The following is a 16,965-nucleotide window of genomic DNA, read 5'->3' on the forward strand; positions in this document are numbered from 1 at the left end:
CATCCAAAGTTGTCAAAATTTTACCCCCCATCACAACACTTTCCACTTGCACTGCAAGTCGCAGGCAGCTTGCTGTCCTGTGCAATCGTTGCACCCTGTGATTTATTTATTTATTTAATTTTTTTAATTACAGGAGATATTATTTTATTTGTCGTTACCGTTATTTGTAGTGTGATACTAAACACTGTCAGAAAGCAATTCACCAAAGGTTATGAGTGGGATTCCATGTTGTTTTCTTGGACAGAGGATTTTGATACGAGGTCTGTCAAGAGAAATAGTAACTGCATTACATGCCTACTTTGAGAATAAGAAACGCAATGGTGGCCCCCCTGTTCTCTGTTAACAATGTAATTGATAGAAATGCTGTAGCTCTGAATATACACAAAAATGCTGTTGTGAAGACTGGCAAAAAGATGTTCAGGTAATTAACAAACTGCAAAAATCACCACAGCTTGAAGCTATTTGGGGAGGGGGGGGGGGGGGGGGGGGGGGAATGACACTGTTTGCATAAGCGGATTGCGAATATAGATTCACTTGTTAAGGATGTGATTCATCATCACATTTCCGATTGTTACTGCAGAAAGTAAAACCCGACATTCGGCAAGTTATTAGCCACCCTAAAGAAATCAAGTCTTTTTCAAGGCAGTCGTACAGAGTTTTGCATGACATAGGATTTTACTATTGAGATTTCTGTGGCCATTAGTGGTATGGCTTGATAAAACACGGGCCACATCTGACCACATTCTCAAGAAGGTCTCGACAAATAACTACAGGAACAATGGCAATGCTTTCTGGTAAAGAGGGGGGCAGACTTATTATTTGTCATGCTGGCACCTCACAAGGTTCTCTCTTTAATGGTCTCCTGTTAAAATCAAAGGAGACATGAGATGATTATGAAGAGAAAAACCACATTATGTTTACAAAGTTGTTCATATAATCACTAATTCAGCATCTAGGAAAACCATCAACAATTGTTCTAGATGGTGCTCCTTACCACTGAGCTGTTGGAAAGAAGGCACCTACAATAGCAAAGGAAAAGGAGGAAATGATACTCGCTTCAGCATCTTAACAATGTAAGTGACAACCTTAGAAATGTGGAGCTTATGGAACTAATCTCTCTCCATGAAACAATTCCCCTCAGACAAAATCTATGAGCTGGCAAAAATTTAACAGCATTATTAGCTACCACATTACCACTGCCATTTCAACCCGAAGGAGTGAATACAAATTAAAGGCAAAAAGGAACACAAACGTCTCAAAAATGAGATCAACAGGAAGTGCAAAATGGCTAAGCAGGGATGGCTAGGGGATAAAAGTAAGGATTTGGAGGCGCATATCACTAGGGGTACGATAAATACTGCTACAGGAAAATTAGACCTTTGGAGAAAAGAGAACCACTTGCATGAATATCATGAGCTCAGATGGAAACTCAGTTCTAAGCAAAGAAGGGAAAGCAGAGATGGAAGGAGTATATAGAGGGTCTATACAAGGGCGAAGTTCTTGAAAACAATATTATAAAAAAGGAAGAGGATATAGATGTAGATGAAATAGGAGATATCATATACTGCTTGAAGAGTTTGACAGAGCACTGAAAGACCTAAGTCAAAACAAGGCCCCGGGAGTAGACAACTTCCCATTAGAACTGCTGACAGCCTTGGGAGAGCCAGCCTTACAAAACTCTACCATCTGGTGAGCAAGATGTATGAGACAGGCGAAATACCCTCAGACTTCAAGAAGAACATAATAATTCCAATCTCAAAGAAAGCAGGTGTTGACAGATGTGAAAACTACCGAACTATCAGTTTAATAAGCCACGGCTGCAGAATACTAACACGAATTCCTTAAAGATGAATGGAAAAACTTGTAGAAGCCGACCTCGGGGAAGATCAGTTTGGATTCCGTAAAAATGTTGGAACACGTGAGGCAATACTGACCCTATGACTTATCTTAGAAGCTAGATTAAGGAAGGGCAAACCTACGTTTCTAGCATTTGTAGACTTAGAGAAAGCTTTTGACAATGTTGACTGGAATACTCTCTTTCAAATTCTGAAGGTGGCAGGGGTAAAATACAGGGAGCGAAAGGCTATTTACGACTTGTACAGAAACCAGATGGCAGTTAAAGAGTCGAGGGACATGAAAGGGAAGCAGTGGTTGGGAAGGGAGTGAGACAGGGTTGTAGCCTGTCCCCAATGTTATTCCATCTGTATACTGAGCAAGCAGTAAAGGAAACAAAAGAAAAGTTCGGAGTAGGCATTAAAGTCCATGGAGAAGAAATAAAAATGTTGAGGTTCGCCGATGACATTGTAATTCTGTCAGAGACAGCAAAGGACTTGGAAGAGCAGTTGAACGGAATGGACAGTGTCTTGAAAGGAGGATATAAGATGAACATCAACAAAAGCAAAACGAGGATAATGCAATGTAGTCGAATTAAGTCGGGTGATGCTGAGGGAATTAGATTAGGAAATGAGACACTTAAAGTAGTAAATGAGTTTTGCTATTTGGGGAGCAAAATAACTGATGATGGTCGAAGTAGAGAGGATATAAAATGTAGACTGGCAATGGCAAGGAAAGCATTCCTTAAGAAGAGAAATTTGTTAACACTGAGTATAGATTTCAGTGTCAGGAAGTCGTTTCTAAAAGTATTTGTATGGAGTGTAGCCATGTATGGAAGTGAAACATGGATGGTAAATAGTTTAGACAAGAAGAGAACAGAAGCTTTTGAAATGTGGTGCTAGAGAAGAATGCTGAAGATTAGATGGTGTAGATCACATAACTAATGAGGAAGAATTGAATATAATTGGGGAGAAGAGGAGTTTGTGGCACAACTTGGCAAGAAGAAGGGACCAGTTGGTAGGACATGTTCTGAAGCATCAAGGGATCACAAAGTTAGCATTGGAGGGCAGCGTGGAGGGTAAAAATCATAGAGGGACACCAAGCGATGAATACACTACGCAGATTCAGAAGGATGTAGGTTGCAGTAGGTACTGGGAGATGATGAAGCTTGAACAGGATAGAGAAGCATGGAGAGCTGCATCAAACCAGTCTCAGGACTGAAAACCACAACAACAATTACTACATAACAAAAACTTTCGTAACTTATGACATTATAATAAGAACGTCTTATCAGTGGGTAACTCCAAATGAAGGTAGTCTCAGGAATTCAGTCTATATCACAAAAAATAAATATTAATGTTTAAAATATAATTGCTGCAAAACCAAAGCAAAATTTTTGCATTCATTTGTTCTTTCTCCTAACATTTTGTCACACTGATAAACATGCATAAATATTATGTTTTGTTATGCTAGAAATAAGTAGGTGGATAAGAAAAATTAGTAACAGGTTAATTATGAACCTAGCAATCCATTTCTTGTAACAGAACCATAAGGACAACTGCTTAGTACTTGACATATGAGCTGACCATTGTGTGTGATAGTTAACAGAAATTATCTCTTGTTAGAAAACTGAGTTCTGGTTTGGAGCAGAGGAAGATTTGATGTGTTCTGAAGATTTCATTTGCTTAATCTGTTCACCTAACTTCAATAACAAAAAAGCTCCACTCTTGTTGAAAATTCTGTAAGATCATAAAATGGATATTTGTAAAGTGTGTCTTGTTTTAATAATTTATTGCCACAGTTAAAGCTAGAATGATAAGATACTGCACCTCTTCTAGCACACATTGATGCAAATTTCATAGTTATGAAATTAGTAGTTTACAAGTTTGAGTGAGTTGAATGAAATTTATGATTGTGCACCAGTTGTGTGTGGGAAGTGGCAACCCTGCTCCATGCCTCCACATGCTCCTGCCGAAATGTCAATCCAAAAGTAATTTTAAACAGACTATAGTGATGTCCAGGCAGGACTTCCCATCAGTATGCGCAGTTCACCAACTCAGATTGGACATAGATGGTGGGAGGAAATCAGTGGTGGCCTTTCCAAAGGAACCATCTTTGCATTTGTCTCAAGCAATTTATACACTACTGGCCATTAAAATTGCTACACCACGAAGAGGGCTTGCTACAGACGTGAAATTTAACCAACACGAAGAAGATGCTGTGATATGCAAATGATTAGCTTTTCAGAGCATTCACACAAGGGCAGCGACAGTGGCGGCATCTACAGCGTGCTGACATGAGGAAAGTTTCCAACCAATTTCTCATACACAAACAGTAGTTGACTGGTGTTGCCTGGTGAAACATCGTCGTGATGCCTCATGTAAGGACGAGAAATGTGTACCATCACATTTCCGACTTTGATAAAGGTCGGATTGTAGCCTATCGCGATTTCGGTTTATCGTATCGCGACATTGCTGCTCGCGTTGGTCGACATCCAATGACTGTTAGCAGAATATGGAATCAGTGGGTTCAGGAGGGTAATACAGAATGCCGTGCTGGATCCCAAAGCCATCAACTAACTGGCAGTCGAGATGACAGGCATCTTACTCACATGGCTGTAACGGATCGTGCAGCCATGTCTCGATCTCTGAGTCAACAGATGGGGATGATTGCAAGACAACAACCGTCTGCACAAACACGTCAAAGACATTTGCAGCAGCATGGACTATCAGCTCAGAGACCATGGCTGCAGTTACCCTTGACGCTGCATCACAAACAGGAGCACCTGCGATGGTGTACTCAATTACGAACCTGGGTGCACAAATGGCAAAACGTCGTTTTTTTGGATGAATCCAAGTCCTGTTTACAGCATCATGATGGTCGCATCCGTGTTTGGCGACATCGGGGTGAACACACATTGAAAGTGTGTATCCGTCTTCACCATACTGGCGTATCACCTGGCGTGATGGTATGGGGTGCCATCGGTTACACGTCTCTGTTACCTCTTGTTTGCATTGACGGCACTTTGAACAGAGGACGTTACATTTCAGATGTGTTATGACCCGTGGCTCTACCCTTCATTCGATCCCTGTGAAACCCTACATTTCAGCAGGATAATGCATGACCGCATGCTGCAGGTCCTGTACTGGCCTTTCTGGATACAGAAAATGTTCTACTTCTACCCTGGCCAGCACATTCTCCCGATCTCTCACCAATTGAAAATGTCTGCTCAACAGTGGCCGAGCAACTGGCTCGTCACAATACGCCAGTCACTACTCTTGATGAACTGTGGTATCGCGTCGAAGCTGCGTGGGCAGCTGTACCTGTATACACCATCCAACCTCTGTTTGACTCAATGCCCAGGCGTATCAAGGCCGTTATTACGGCCAGAGGTGGATGTTCTGGGAACCGATTCCTTGGGATCTATGCACCCAAATTGTATGAAAATGTTATCACACGTCAGTTCTAGTATAGTATATTTGTCCAATGAGTACCCGTTTATTATCTCCATTTCTTCTTGGTGTAGCAATTTTAATGGCCTATAGTGTAGAAACCACGTAATACCAAAATGTTGGTAGCTCAACATCTATTTGAACCCTGCTGGTATAAACGATGAATCCAATACCTTAATCACTGCAATACATCCTGCAATTTACCTTTCATGGGAATGGTCTGAACATGTGAGTTATCCAGAAATACTAACTAGATAAAAATAAACATTGTCTATAATGGCAAAAAGCACTTACCACCAAATTCAGACACTAACAGAAAAAAAAAGATTGTTTACTCACCGTACTGCTATGAGCCACCGAATCTACCTGCTGCATTTCCTGGTCACGTCTGCAATTAAAAGGTATTTTCAATTATTGAAGTTCAGAACATAATGACAAAATAATAATAAAACATCATACCTTTGAAGCTTACTGAGCAGCTTGTGTATATTAATCTATGTTATAACCTTTCCCTGACAACCATTCCACATCTGGAAATAAAACCTTATTACAAACAGCCCAGTCCAAACCTCCAAGAAAAAATTAGTGAATGAGAAACAATGTACCTTGAAATATTACTTACTGAAGTCTTGTCTATAATCCTGAACACATTCTTATTGCGTACATGTACAACAAGGCAATGTGAAGTACATGAAATTAATACATTGTACAACTCCCACCACAAAGGCACTAAGAGTAGACTATTAATCTCATTAGATGTATTAAATCATGCAAACCAAAGTGCTACAACCTGCATTCTGATAAAAATGAAGCTTTTGGTTGCAGTGCACACATTTACCAAGTGGAAAACATAGGAAGTGAGAAATTAAAACAGCAAGTAGAAATTGCTATGGTTATAATACCCAAGTGTATGTTAAGAGCACAGCTTTTCCCCTCATTAGAGCTCGTAACTGTTACATGGGCGAGCGGATTCCAATTATTTTTCTCTGCACCTGGTTTGAGTAAAATACATCACCATTCCCCTAAGCTCCCTTTAGGTACCAACAAAGGAATGGCTGGTTCCAAAGTATACAACTCTTATTTCCTTGTTTCTGGTAAGCTGTTCTGATCCACTTCTTGCAACAGCCAGGTAGATGCTTCTCGTAATGTATCTAAACTTCATTCTGTCGACCACAACTACAGGGTGTCATACTCTACAGAGGCCCCACAAACATATAGTAATTCCACTGCAATTGCACTGTGTAATTTCTGACGTTTGATGTGCCAACAATGCACTCTGCAACATGGTTTGACATAACAGAGTGTTTCCGCACGTCGCTGTGGTTGGGGATCAGTGTTCAGTGACAGTGTGTCGCTCTCTGTCAAAAAGCATGTGCTTCTTGTGAGACAATATCAGATTACTGGTTCCATTAAGACATGTCAGCGAATGTGTGTTGAACGGTTTGGTGACCAACATATACTGTCTAAATGCTGCGTACAAAAGATAGTGAACAAGATGGAGAGCAGTGGAACAGGGTTGGATCTTCACGATGGGGGACAGCCGCCATTGTCAGAAGAAAACTTGACTGATGTGAAATGATTGTTGGTATCTCCTGCAAAGTCTGTTCAACATTTATCTCAGGAATTCTGAATGTCACGGAGCATGTCACAGACCTACGAAGAAAGCTGCCATCTATCCATACATATTTAAAGTTGTTCAGGAACTGAATGTCAATGGCAAAGACAAATGCACAACATTTTGCTGTTGGTTTCAACAATTTATTGCTCAGGCAATGGTCGAGCAACCCCCGAATTAACAGAAGGTTGGCGTTTACTGTGCAATATCCCTGTGTCGCTTCATCAGACTTTTTTTTGGAGGGGGGGGGGGGGGGGTGTCTACTGAGAAATGTGCAGTTTACATCGAAACGTTTCGGGAATTTGCGAACCAGTTGGATGATGATGAACTCACCCTCAGTTGGTACCAACAGGATGGCATCACAACACCCATGTCTCGAGTGATCACGGCTGAGGTCCGATTAGTTTTCCCCAGCAGAGAGATTTTGAAAGGACCTCATTTTGTTGTGGTATTAGGGCACAAAACTGCTATGGTCATTTGCACCTGGTCTATGGATTAGCTAACAAAATAAATAAATAAATAAATAAATAAAAATAATGGAAATCAGCAGCAATGGGAGCGAAAATCAAACAGTGGGGAAACTAAAAAACAGATGGAAAGCTTAGAAAACCCCTGCGGAGGGGGGGGGGGGGGGGGGGTGTTGTTTTCCCCAAAATAGCTTCAAATGACCAACATCTCACTGACACTAATAAACTCGAGGATGTGATCGGCTGAGCTCGTGTCATCTGCTAAAATGGAAGATATATCAGGCGACAGCTGTAGATGGGCGTGTAGTGGAGTAAAATAGGGGCACTCAAGTAAAGGGTGTCCCACCATCCACAGTTGAGAGCAGTGGGGACAAAGCAGGGAAGGATCACCACTTAAAAGATGTCAATGGCTGAAAAGACAGTGCCCTGTCCGGAGTCTAGTTAAAATTACCTCCTCCCGGCGACGAGTTTGGGAGGAAGAGGGTCCAAGCACAGGTAAGAGCATTCACGTCCCGCAATTTATTATTGGGAAGTGTGGACCAATGTGTGTGCCATGAAAGAGCAACACAACAACATAAAACACTCTGTTGATCGCGCGAAGGGAACCATGCGAACATCAGGCTGAAGAAGAGAGACTGCAACCTTAGCCACTGTATCGGCTGCCTCGTTTCCACGGATACCAACGTGTCCTGGGATCCAGAGGAATACCACAGAGACACCCTTAAAGTGGAGCAAGTGGAGGCAATCCTGAATCTGGTAGACCAGACGACCGAACAGAGGAGTAAACTACGCTTCCATAGTCCAATTTTGAGCGCACTACGGCGCAACAGAGGCGGAGAAAAACCACTTGGTCCACTCCCCAGGAGGTACCATTCAGAACACATAGGGTGTTGATGGATCGCAGACAATGAGCCTAAAGATAGGAAACGTGAGAGGACCAGACGTCCGCGAAAGAAAGGTCAACAGGGCCTAGATGTAGGGAAGGCGGAAGAAACTCCGTACGCCCCCAAAAATTGACACTAACAGTCTAGCTAGGAGAAAAGCGGAAGCCGGTTTCGATGCTCCGAGAGTGAAGGCAATCAAGACATCTTTGAAGACGTCATTCAAGAAGGCTGGTCTGTTGAGAGCTGTAGTACATCACAAAATAATTCACGAAGAGGGAGCCCAAGACATCGGGAAAGAGAGAATCAATAATAGGATTTATGGCAATGGCAAACAGTACAACACATAGCAATGAGCCCTGGGGTACCCCGTTTTCTTGGGAGAAAGTACAGGAGAGAGTAGTGTTCACAAGCACTTTAAATGTGTGCTTTGCCATAAATTCAGAAATAAAAAGGGGCAGCCAACCTCAAAGCCGCCAAGAGAACAGTTTGCGGAGGATGCCTGTCCTCCAACAGGTATTGTATGCTCTCGCCAGATCAAAAAATGTTTCTACCGTTTGGTGTTTCCTGAGAAAATTCTTCACTATATAAGTGGAAAGAGCAACAAGAGGGTCATCTGCAGAACGATGCTTTCAGAAACCGTGTTGGGTACGTGTTAAAAGTCTTCGGGACTCCAGGCACCAGACTAAACGGCAATTCACCACGCGCTCCAAAACCTTACATGCAATACTCGTGAGAGAAATGGGGCAATAGCTAGACAGATGTTTGTCCTTTCCAGGTTCCGGAAAAGGAACGATGATAGCTTCCCGCCATCTTCTGGGAAATGTACTGTAGGTCCAAATTCGATTATAACGGTGAAGGAGGTAATACAGACTATGGTGTGATAAATGCAGCAACACTTGGATGTGGATACCATCCAGTCCTGGGGCAGAAGAGCGAGAAGTAGTGTGTGTGTGTGTGTGTGTGTGTGTGTGTGTGTGTGTGTGTGTGTGTGTTGGAGTTCCCACAAGGAGAAAACGGTATTACAGCTTTCGCTATTTTGAGAGGAAAAAGCAAGAGGTTGCACTTCCACTGCATGTTTCTTTGGGAGAAAGGCTGGCAGATAATTTGAAGAGCTCGAAATCTCAGCAAAGTGTTGACCCAATGAGTTAGAAACTGCGATGGGTTCCACTAAGGTGAGCCCAGAGATTGGGGATAAACTAGGCGCGCCAGATAACCATTGAATTCGACTCCTAACTTCTGAGGAGGGAATGAAGGTGTTAAAAGAGCTAGCAAAGAAGTCCCAGCTTGCCTTCTTGCTATAGCGGATGACGCGACAGCATTGCGCACATAACTGCTTATAGCGAATACAGTTGGCCAAAGTAGGATGGTGGCAGAAAACGCGAAGAGCACATCGCTGCTCACGTATTGCGTCACGGCACACCTCATTCCACCATGGAACTGGGAGGTGCCGGGTCAAATCATTGGTGCAAGTTATTGAACGTTCCGCGGCTGTAAGAATAACTTCTTTTAACATGAGTTACCTGATCGTCAACGCTCGTGAAGTGACGGTCATTGAATGTCGCTAGAGATGAAAAAAGTGTCCAATTGGTTTGGGCAAACTTTCAGCGTATTGGGCACATATATGGCAGTTGTGGCTGCAATATAAGGACACATGGAAAATGGTCACTCGAGAGTGTATTATCAAGAGCGAACAATTCAAAGCGCTGAGCTAGCTGAACAGTACCGACCGAAAGGTCCAAACGAGAGAAATTCGTTGTGGAGGCAGACAAAAATGTAGGTTCCCCAGTGTTTGAGGCAAACAAGATCCGCTTGGTGAAAATGTCAATAGGAAGCCTCGCGAACAAGGACGCAGAGATCCCCAAAGCGGGTGATGGGCACTGAATTCCCCAACAAGCAAATAGGGGGAAAGGGGGGGGGGGGTGGCGGGGGCGGAATCTGACCAAGGAGATGAAGGAGATCAGCTCTTGCCATCAGTATGGACAGTGGACAGTATATGGTACAAAGAGAGAAGGTGTACCCAGAAAGGGAAAGACTGACAGCAACAGCTTGGAAGGAACTGTTTAAGGGGATTGGGTGATAATGGACAGTATCACGGAGAAGAATCTTAAGCCACTATGTGTTGGAGTGCCATTAACTGACTGAAAATGAGGGAAAACAAAGCGATCGTTAGGACGCAGCTTTGTTTCCGGAAGACAGAAGATGACCGGCAAGTGGGATCTTAAGAGGATCGACAATTCATCCTGATTCGCTTTAATGCTGAGAATATTCCAATGGATAACTAACATAGGGTGGAAAGAAAAGGGAAGAATCTTACCACGGTTGCTCTCAACTCTACAAATGCTGAGAGCCTGCTGCCGACAGCGTGGAACGGCATTCAGCCAAAGGCAGAAGATACTGATTCATAGGTTGTTCAGGGGCAGCTCCTGCCACCGGCAATTGGCCGGTGGATTGGTCTCCAGCAGTGCGCCTTGGCGACAGGGAAGACGGCTGAGGGTGGTTACCGCCAGGTGGCGCTGTAGATGAGACACGTCGTGGCAGAGAAGGAGAGGAATTTTGTTTCTTATGAGCCTTCTTGGAAACGGGACGTTGAGATGAGGGAAGAATTGATGGTTGTGAAGTCAGGGTACGTAAAAAATCTTCGTGAGTAGGCTCTTTTTTCGAAATCCGGGTGTTTGATTCTGGGGCTCGTGATTTAGCAGAAGCCGATGAAGGGTGAGCCATAGAGTGAGCAGGTGATAGTGGGGAGGATGAATGGGCGATCTTTGCACTGGCCAATCTGACAACCGTGGCACTAAAGGTGAGATCACAGATCAGTGTGGCTGCCTCCTTAGTAGGCCGAGGAGATGCAAGGACAGTGCTATATTTACCTCTTGGAGGCACAGTGGGCTATCGACTGGCGAATAACTTCCAAGCAGCAAATGTAGACACCTTTTCCTTCACGCTGATTTCATCAATAAGCCGTTCATCTTTGAAAATGAGGCAATCTCTAGAGGAAGCAGAGTGTATGGGTTGGAAACAAGTCCTTGTCAACCCTTTTCATGACTATGTACACACGTTATGCCCTGGTCAGACATGTAGTTTTGAATTTCCTCGTTGGACAATCTGTCGAGTGAGCGTGTATAAACCACCCCGCGTGATGAATTTAAAGTGCGGTGCACTTCCACCCGGACAGGGAAGGTGTGTAGCAGTGAAGTTCGCAGCAAGTTGTGTGTCTGGATGGTTGTTTCTAACAACAAGGTTCCATTTCGTAATCAGGAACAAGACTTTACAGGACCTGCAATTGCTTCGACACCTTTCTGAATAATGAAAGGGTTGACTGTGGAGAAGTCTTGACCTTCGTCCGACGGAGAAACAACAAGGAACTGTGGCACTGATGGAAGAATTGTCTGTGGCTGAGACTCATTTAACTTTCACTTGTAAGCAGAAATTGTAGACATTGAGGAAACCATTGGGGAAGTATCCCCAATGATTACCGGCATCTCCAATGGCGTGCTCCTTCCTTGTGGAGGCCCTCTCTGAGGGCACTCCCGACTTAGGTGATTGTTCACACCTCCTGAGAAACGAACGGAGAGACCAATAGGCACGTTCAGAAGGTACCAGCTCGGGAAATCTCCCCTCTCAGGACCTGGCCATTACCAGGGGGTACGTACGTGTCCTACCTGTCTACCTGCAGTGGGGAATTACGCATTACCCCGTCAACGGCTAAGCGTGGGAACAAGGGGGTCGGCCTTCAGACATCCACAGGGAGGAAAGAAAGAGAAAGGGAGGAACAAAGAAAAGAGGAGAGGTCTTAAACACTGCAGTGGAGAAGAGGGTAAAGAGAAGAGGCATGGAAAAGGGAAGGACAAAGGGAGGACAGAGACTTTCCAGCATAGAAAGCAAAGAAGAGAGACTGTCTTACAGTTACAAGCGTCCGTCTCCTGACATAGGCACGAAACCTACTCCCATGGGGGAGAAGGGGAAGGGAAGGGGTGGAGGTGGAGAGGGGAGGATGGGGGATGGGGAAGGATGTGGAAAAGGAAGGTATGTAGCCCGGAAAGGAAAGCGAGCCACACTACCTCGGGGTCCTGTGCTCGCCACGCATGTATCCAAAAAAGAGTTGTGGATCCCCAAGGTCACCTGATAAAACACCACTTGACTTTATGCTCTGGCGTGGCCTAAAAGCACATGTCTACATGAGCACATCACACAACTTGGAAGATTTACTAGAGAACATCATCTGCGAAATCCAAGCAGTGACACCAAAGGTTCTAGCAGCAACATTCAAGAATCTGCAGTGTCATGTTCAACTGTGTTTGCAAGTTGAGGACAGTCACTTCCAGTACCTTTTGTGATTCACCTTTATTTGCCCATGAACAAGATATAACACGTTCATTTCATTTCCTGATTTTTATGCAAAGCCTTTAGGCGTAATTTAAGCTAATGTACGTACGTATGTATGTATGGCTTCTTTGAAGCTGGACACACTGTACAATGTAACATTAAGAAAAACCTGCTAGTTTTAACAAAAATATGTACAACTGGATTTGTTTTATACAAATCAGGTAAGAGTGTACTACCAACCAAGTACCACTTCAAACTCTTCTTGGCGCATTCTTACATTTATCACAAAAGGAATAATTAAAATTAAGAGAAAAAGAATTTGTTTTTACCTGAACAGCACAGGTGGCCAATTGTAGTATCAAGTTATCAACCTAGTTATGGGAAAGTTCAGTTTACCAACTATAACTTTCAGTTTTGTGATTAACTTTGATATCAGAGGGCCACAGGGGCAAAGTACTAAATTTTCCATATTGAATTACACACATTAATGTAGATATTTGTTTTATGGGCACTAGGCTGTGGTCCACGGCATAATTCTCTAAGATTTTGCCTTCCAATGATGGACACATGAGATACTTAAATGAAACACAGTCTCAAACAATCCCAACAAGCCAAACCGTTTATATGTATCCATGCAATAGTGTTCGTTTGCATGTTCATGATATCATATCATTGCCTATGATCACGGAGTCACACTGACTGATGTTATGGAGCTAGTAGTGGGTAAGAGTTTTAACTCTTTATTGATGATTTTGTGTTTTTGAATTTCTATTGCTTCTCTGTACATATTAGTGTAGCAATGATTAGATCTTGCAGAAAATAGTGCCAGAGAAATGGATTTGGTGGTTCTTTGGTCCCAGTGCATAATTATGATTTTTTCCGCCTTGCCCATGAGGCAACTGTTTCTGTTCCTTAAGGCAGGTGCTAAGGCTTATTTTGTAGTTCCTATGTACATTTGACTGCAAGTGCAAGGGATTTAATATAATCCTGCTGTGGAAAGCGTAAATCCTTTCCTCTGTTCAAGCATCTTTCTTTTTGGCTTGAGCACTGTACGAATACCGTGTTTTCTGAATGCTCTGTTGATGCAATCTGTGACAGTTTTTACACACAGAAGGGAAACAGCCTTCAGTTGATTCCTTCGCAGCAGTCAGACATCACAAGCTAGCCATTTTGTGCATACGGATAAAGCTTGTTTGAGATTGTAACTGTTTTGTGAATCACTCAAGCCTATGACAATGTCTACATTATTGGAAGACAAAACATCCAGCAGACAACTATACCACTGGTCCACGGCATAATGTCCATAAAACAAATATCAGCAATAATACAAATACCAGCGATAAAAACCTGCATTCTATTGTAGTGTCATAGTGCTGATACTAAGTGTGTTGTGTAATAATGTCGCAGCTGTCAGATTTAATTATGCGCCAGCCAGTGACACCTTACGTAGCAGTAACACCGACAGTTTATTCTTTGATTTTTTTCACTCCATACTTCTTGCATTATAATGTGTAGAGTGTTACAGTTTGTAGTTTCCCAGTTATGAGCCAGTGCTTAAAATTCAGGGACTAGTATACTTCCAGGTGTATCATCTCATAATATATTTATTACTCAAAGTTGTTACGTATTTGAGTATGTTTATTCTGATTAATAGTTTCTACATTTAACTGATCACAAAAGTGATGTTTCCAGCACTACCACTGGGACTAATAAAACCTGTGGAACTTAAGCTTTTACATTTTTCATGATTCTACATCGTAAATTCATAGCCCCTATGAAAAACCCATAAAATCAGTGCTAAAAAATCCCCAATTTTACATTTCTTCCTTGTAAGGTTTACCTCAATTCTAAGTTCTTACTAGACGCCTCGCTTGACTTCGTCCTGTGTTCTTCCTGTTGACATTTGATGAGACTGAAGAAGTTATAACTGGCACAAAAGGCAAAAGGTTCACAACATAGGTCGTGGCAGAGTTAAGGGAATATTTTAGGCCATCATGGAGAGGGGAGATGTGAGAGACGAAATGCTGACATAATCCACGACCAGTGTTGCCAATACAACTTGCAACATTTAGCTTCACCACACTATTATACAACTACTGCTAAGTTGCAGTGGTACTGGGAAAACAAGACAGTCAACGCAAAGTATTCCGGACCAAGCCAATACATTACCAAGGGGCCCATACAGCACCTTTTCTTTCGAAGCTTTTAACTCAGTCTCATCTTTTTGCATGTATTTCCAATGTACTGTATTCAGCAACAATATCAAGTGTCAACTATTTAAATTCAAACACAGTCTTGAAGCATACACTCAATTATCATTGAGGAAGGGGCACCCATTTCCAGCTAGTGAACTCTTATTGTCTGGTTACTTGTCAAGTCACCCAATAGGCAGTGCAGCCACCACATCACACTAACACACACAAAATGAGCTCACCTACTGGATATGCAGAGAGGGAGAGTGGCTCTTCAACGACTGGAATGCAGGTAGGAGTGAAAGCATTTTGTGAAGTGCTGAAAATATACTTTTCATGCAGATGTTGTTTTGTGAAGTGCTCAAAATATACTTTTCGTGCAGATGATGTGCTATGACAAAGATGTCAAACGGAAATAGAAAAAGTTATGCAATATCACATTTTAAAGACTTTCATGTTCAAATCCAACATAATACTGTGCTACAACTACATACACTACTCATGTACATACTTTGCACCACACACTGTAAATTGCAAAGACTGGCAGCAGTGATAGAGGGCATGAAGCAGAACTGTAGCATCCGAGTTTGTTTGTTTGTTTGTTTTATCAGATTTACATTTTACACAGTGTACAGAAATTCAATGAGCCAACTTCTTAGAAGCGTGCAACATCAATTGGGGACGCAAACTCATTTTTCCATGTGTCTGTTTCTCTGATCAAGACTAAAATAATAGTAACTGTGGGGAGCATATGAAGTGCCGCTCATAAGAAAAGCATCAGCCAATAACAGCAATGGTGACTAAATTTGTCACTTAGCAGATGTTTACATTTCTGCTTCTGGTTTAACCACTTACGTGCTGTGATATTTTTGTTGTAATTCAACATGTTCATCAATTGAGCGAGGACAAAGGATGATCTCTCAAAACATGCATTTTTAACGTATATTCGGATCAGAGCATGTCAGAAAATAGCTCAATTACCTGATACCCAGAGACCAATTTCAATTTTTGGTGAGTTTTTACTTGATTTTTTTTAACTGATGAAATCCATTACCACAAATTATTGTATAAACATTGTATTGCACATTTAATTTCCTTCACTTAGATTTTATACAAAGTATTGGAGATTATCGTGATTTTTAATCATATATGCCCAAGTACGTGAGTTTTTGCTAATATTTTAGGGGGGTTTTAACATTTTCCTCTATTCTGCATTTTCCTCAGTTTTGCAATTTTTAAGTTGACACCATGCTGAAAGAAGGCATTATCCGATCAATTGTCACATGGCCATCCCCTTTACAGCTAGAAATGTAGAGCGCAGTGTGCGTGTGGAAATAATCATGCACGTAATGCCAAAATGGTGCTAAACTGCTCTGGGACTATAATTACATCTTGCATGATGCAACCTTATTCAGTGTACTCAATTTTACTAAAGCCTACACACAGTTCCCAGTAGCAGAGGAAGACATACAAAAAACGATGATTATCACTCCATTTGCATTATCAGAGTACATACATGACATTTGATTTATGGAATGCTACTTAGATGTGGCAACGATATATGACTCAGTTCTGCAAGGCCTGCCACTTTGCTTTGCTTACCCCAATGAAATTCTTATCTTTTCGGTCACTGAGAAGCAACATCAACATCTTACTGAAGTATTAAAGTCCTTAGAGCAGTTAGTTTGGTCTTGAACACAGTTAAATGTATGTTCAAGCAGTCCGAGATTACTTTCCTTGGCCATTAGATATGTTCTGCAGGCTCCTTACCATGATTAGAAGAGGTTAAAGCCATCCTGCAAGTATCAAAGCCGAACACCATCAAAGAATTATGACAATTCCTAGGAATGTTTAATTTGTATCATCACCACCTACTAAGTTCAGCAGAACTACAGTAACCGTTAACTGCAGCACTTGCCTGCCACGAGGTTAGAGACAGTATTCCAGTTCAGTGGACTGATGTGATGTCCTCTGCTTTTTTGATGCCGTAAAACAGTGTATGGCAAACATTGTACTTCTAACACCCCAGAGCTTGATACATCCTTACCATTAGTGGTGGACCCAAGTGGGACAGCTATCGGTACAATGTTTTAACAACTGCCTGATGGCTCCTGGCAACTGCTTTCTTATTTAGTCTCTCAAACTACCACTGTCACAGCAGAAGTGGAGTGCCTACGACCACAAACTTCTTGTGTGTAT

At 42.3% G+C, this 16,965-nt stretch overlaps 1 protein-coding gene across 10 annotated transcripts in view; it reads right to left on the bottom strand.

Moving 5' to 3' along the window:
• Window positions 1–16,965, bottom strand: part of LOC126297387 (homeotic protein female sterile-like) — a 242,152-nt gene that overhangs the window by 205,009 nt on the left and 20,178 nt on the right. For all 10 annotated transcript variants that reach the window (XM_049988124.1, XM_049988127.1, XM_049988120.1 and 7 more), the window contains one exon: window positions 5,625–5,673. In XM_049988124.1, coding sequence (XP_049844081.1) covers window positions 5,625–5,673 — 49 coding nt within the window. The remainder of the gene's footprint in view (window positions 1–5,624; window positions 5,674–16,965) is intronic.

The sequence above is a fragment of the Schistocerca gregaria genome, chromosome X, assembly GCF_023897955.1.
Source record: "Schistocerca gregaria isolate iqSchGreg1 chromosome X, iqSchGreg1.2, whole genome shotgun sequence".
Classification (NCBI taxonomy): Eukaryota; Metazoa; Arthropoda; class Insecta; order Orthoptera; family Acrididae; genus Schistocerca; species Schistocerca gregaria.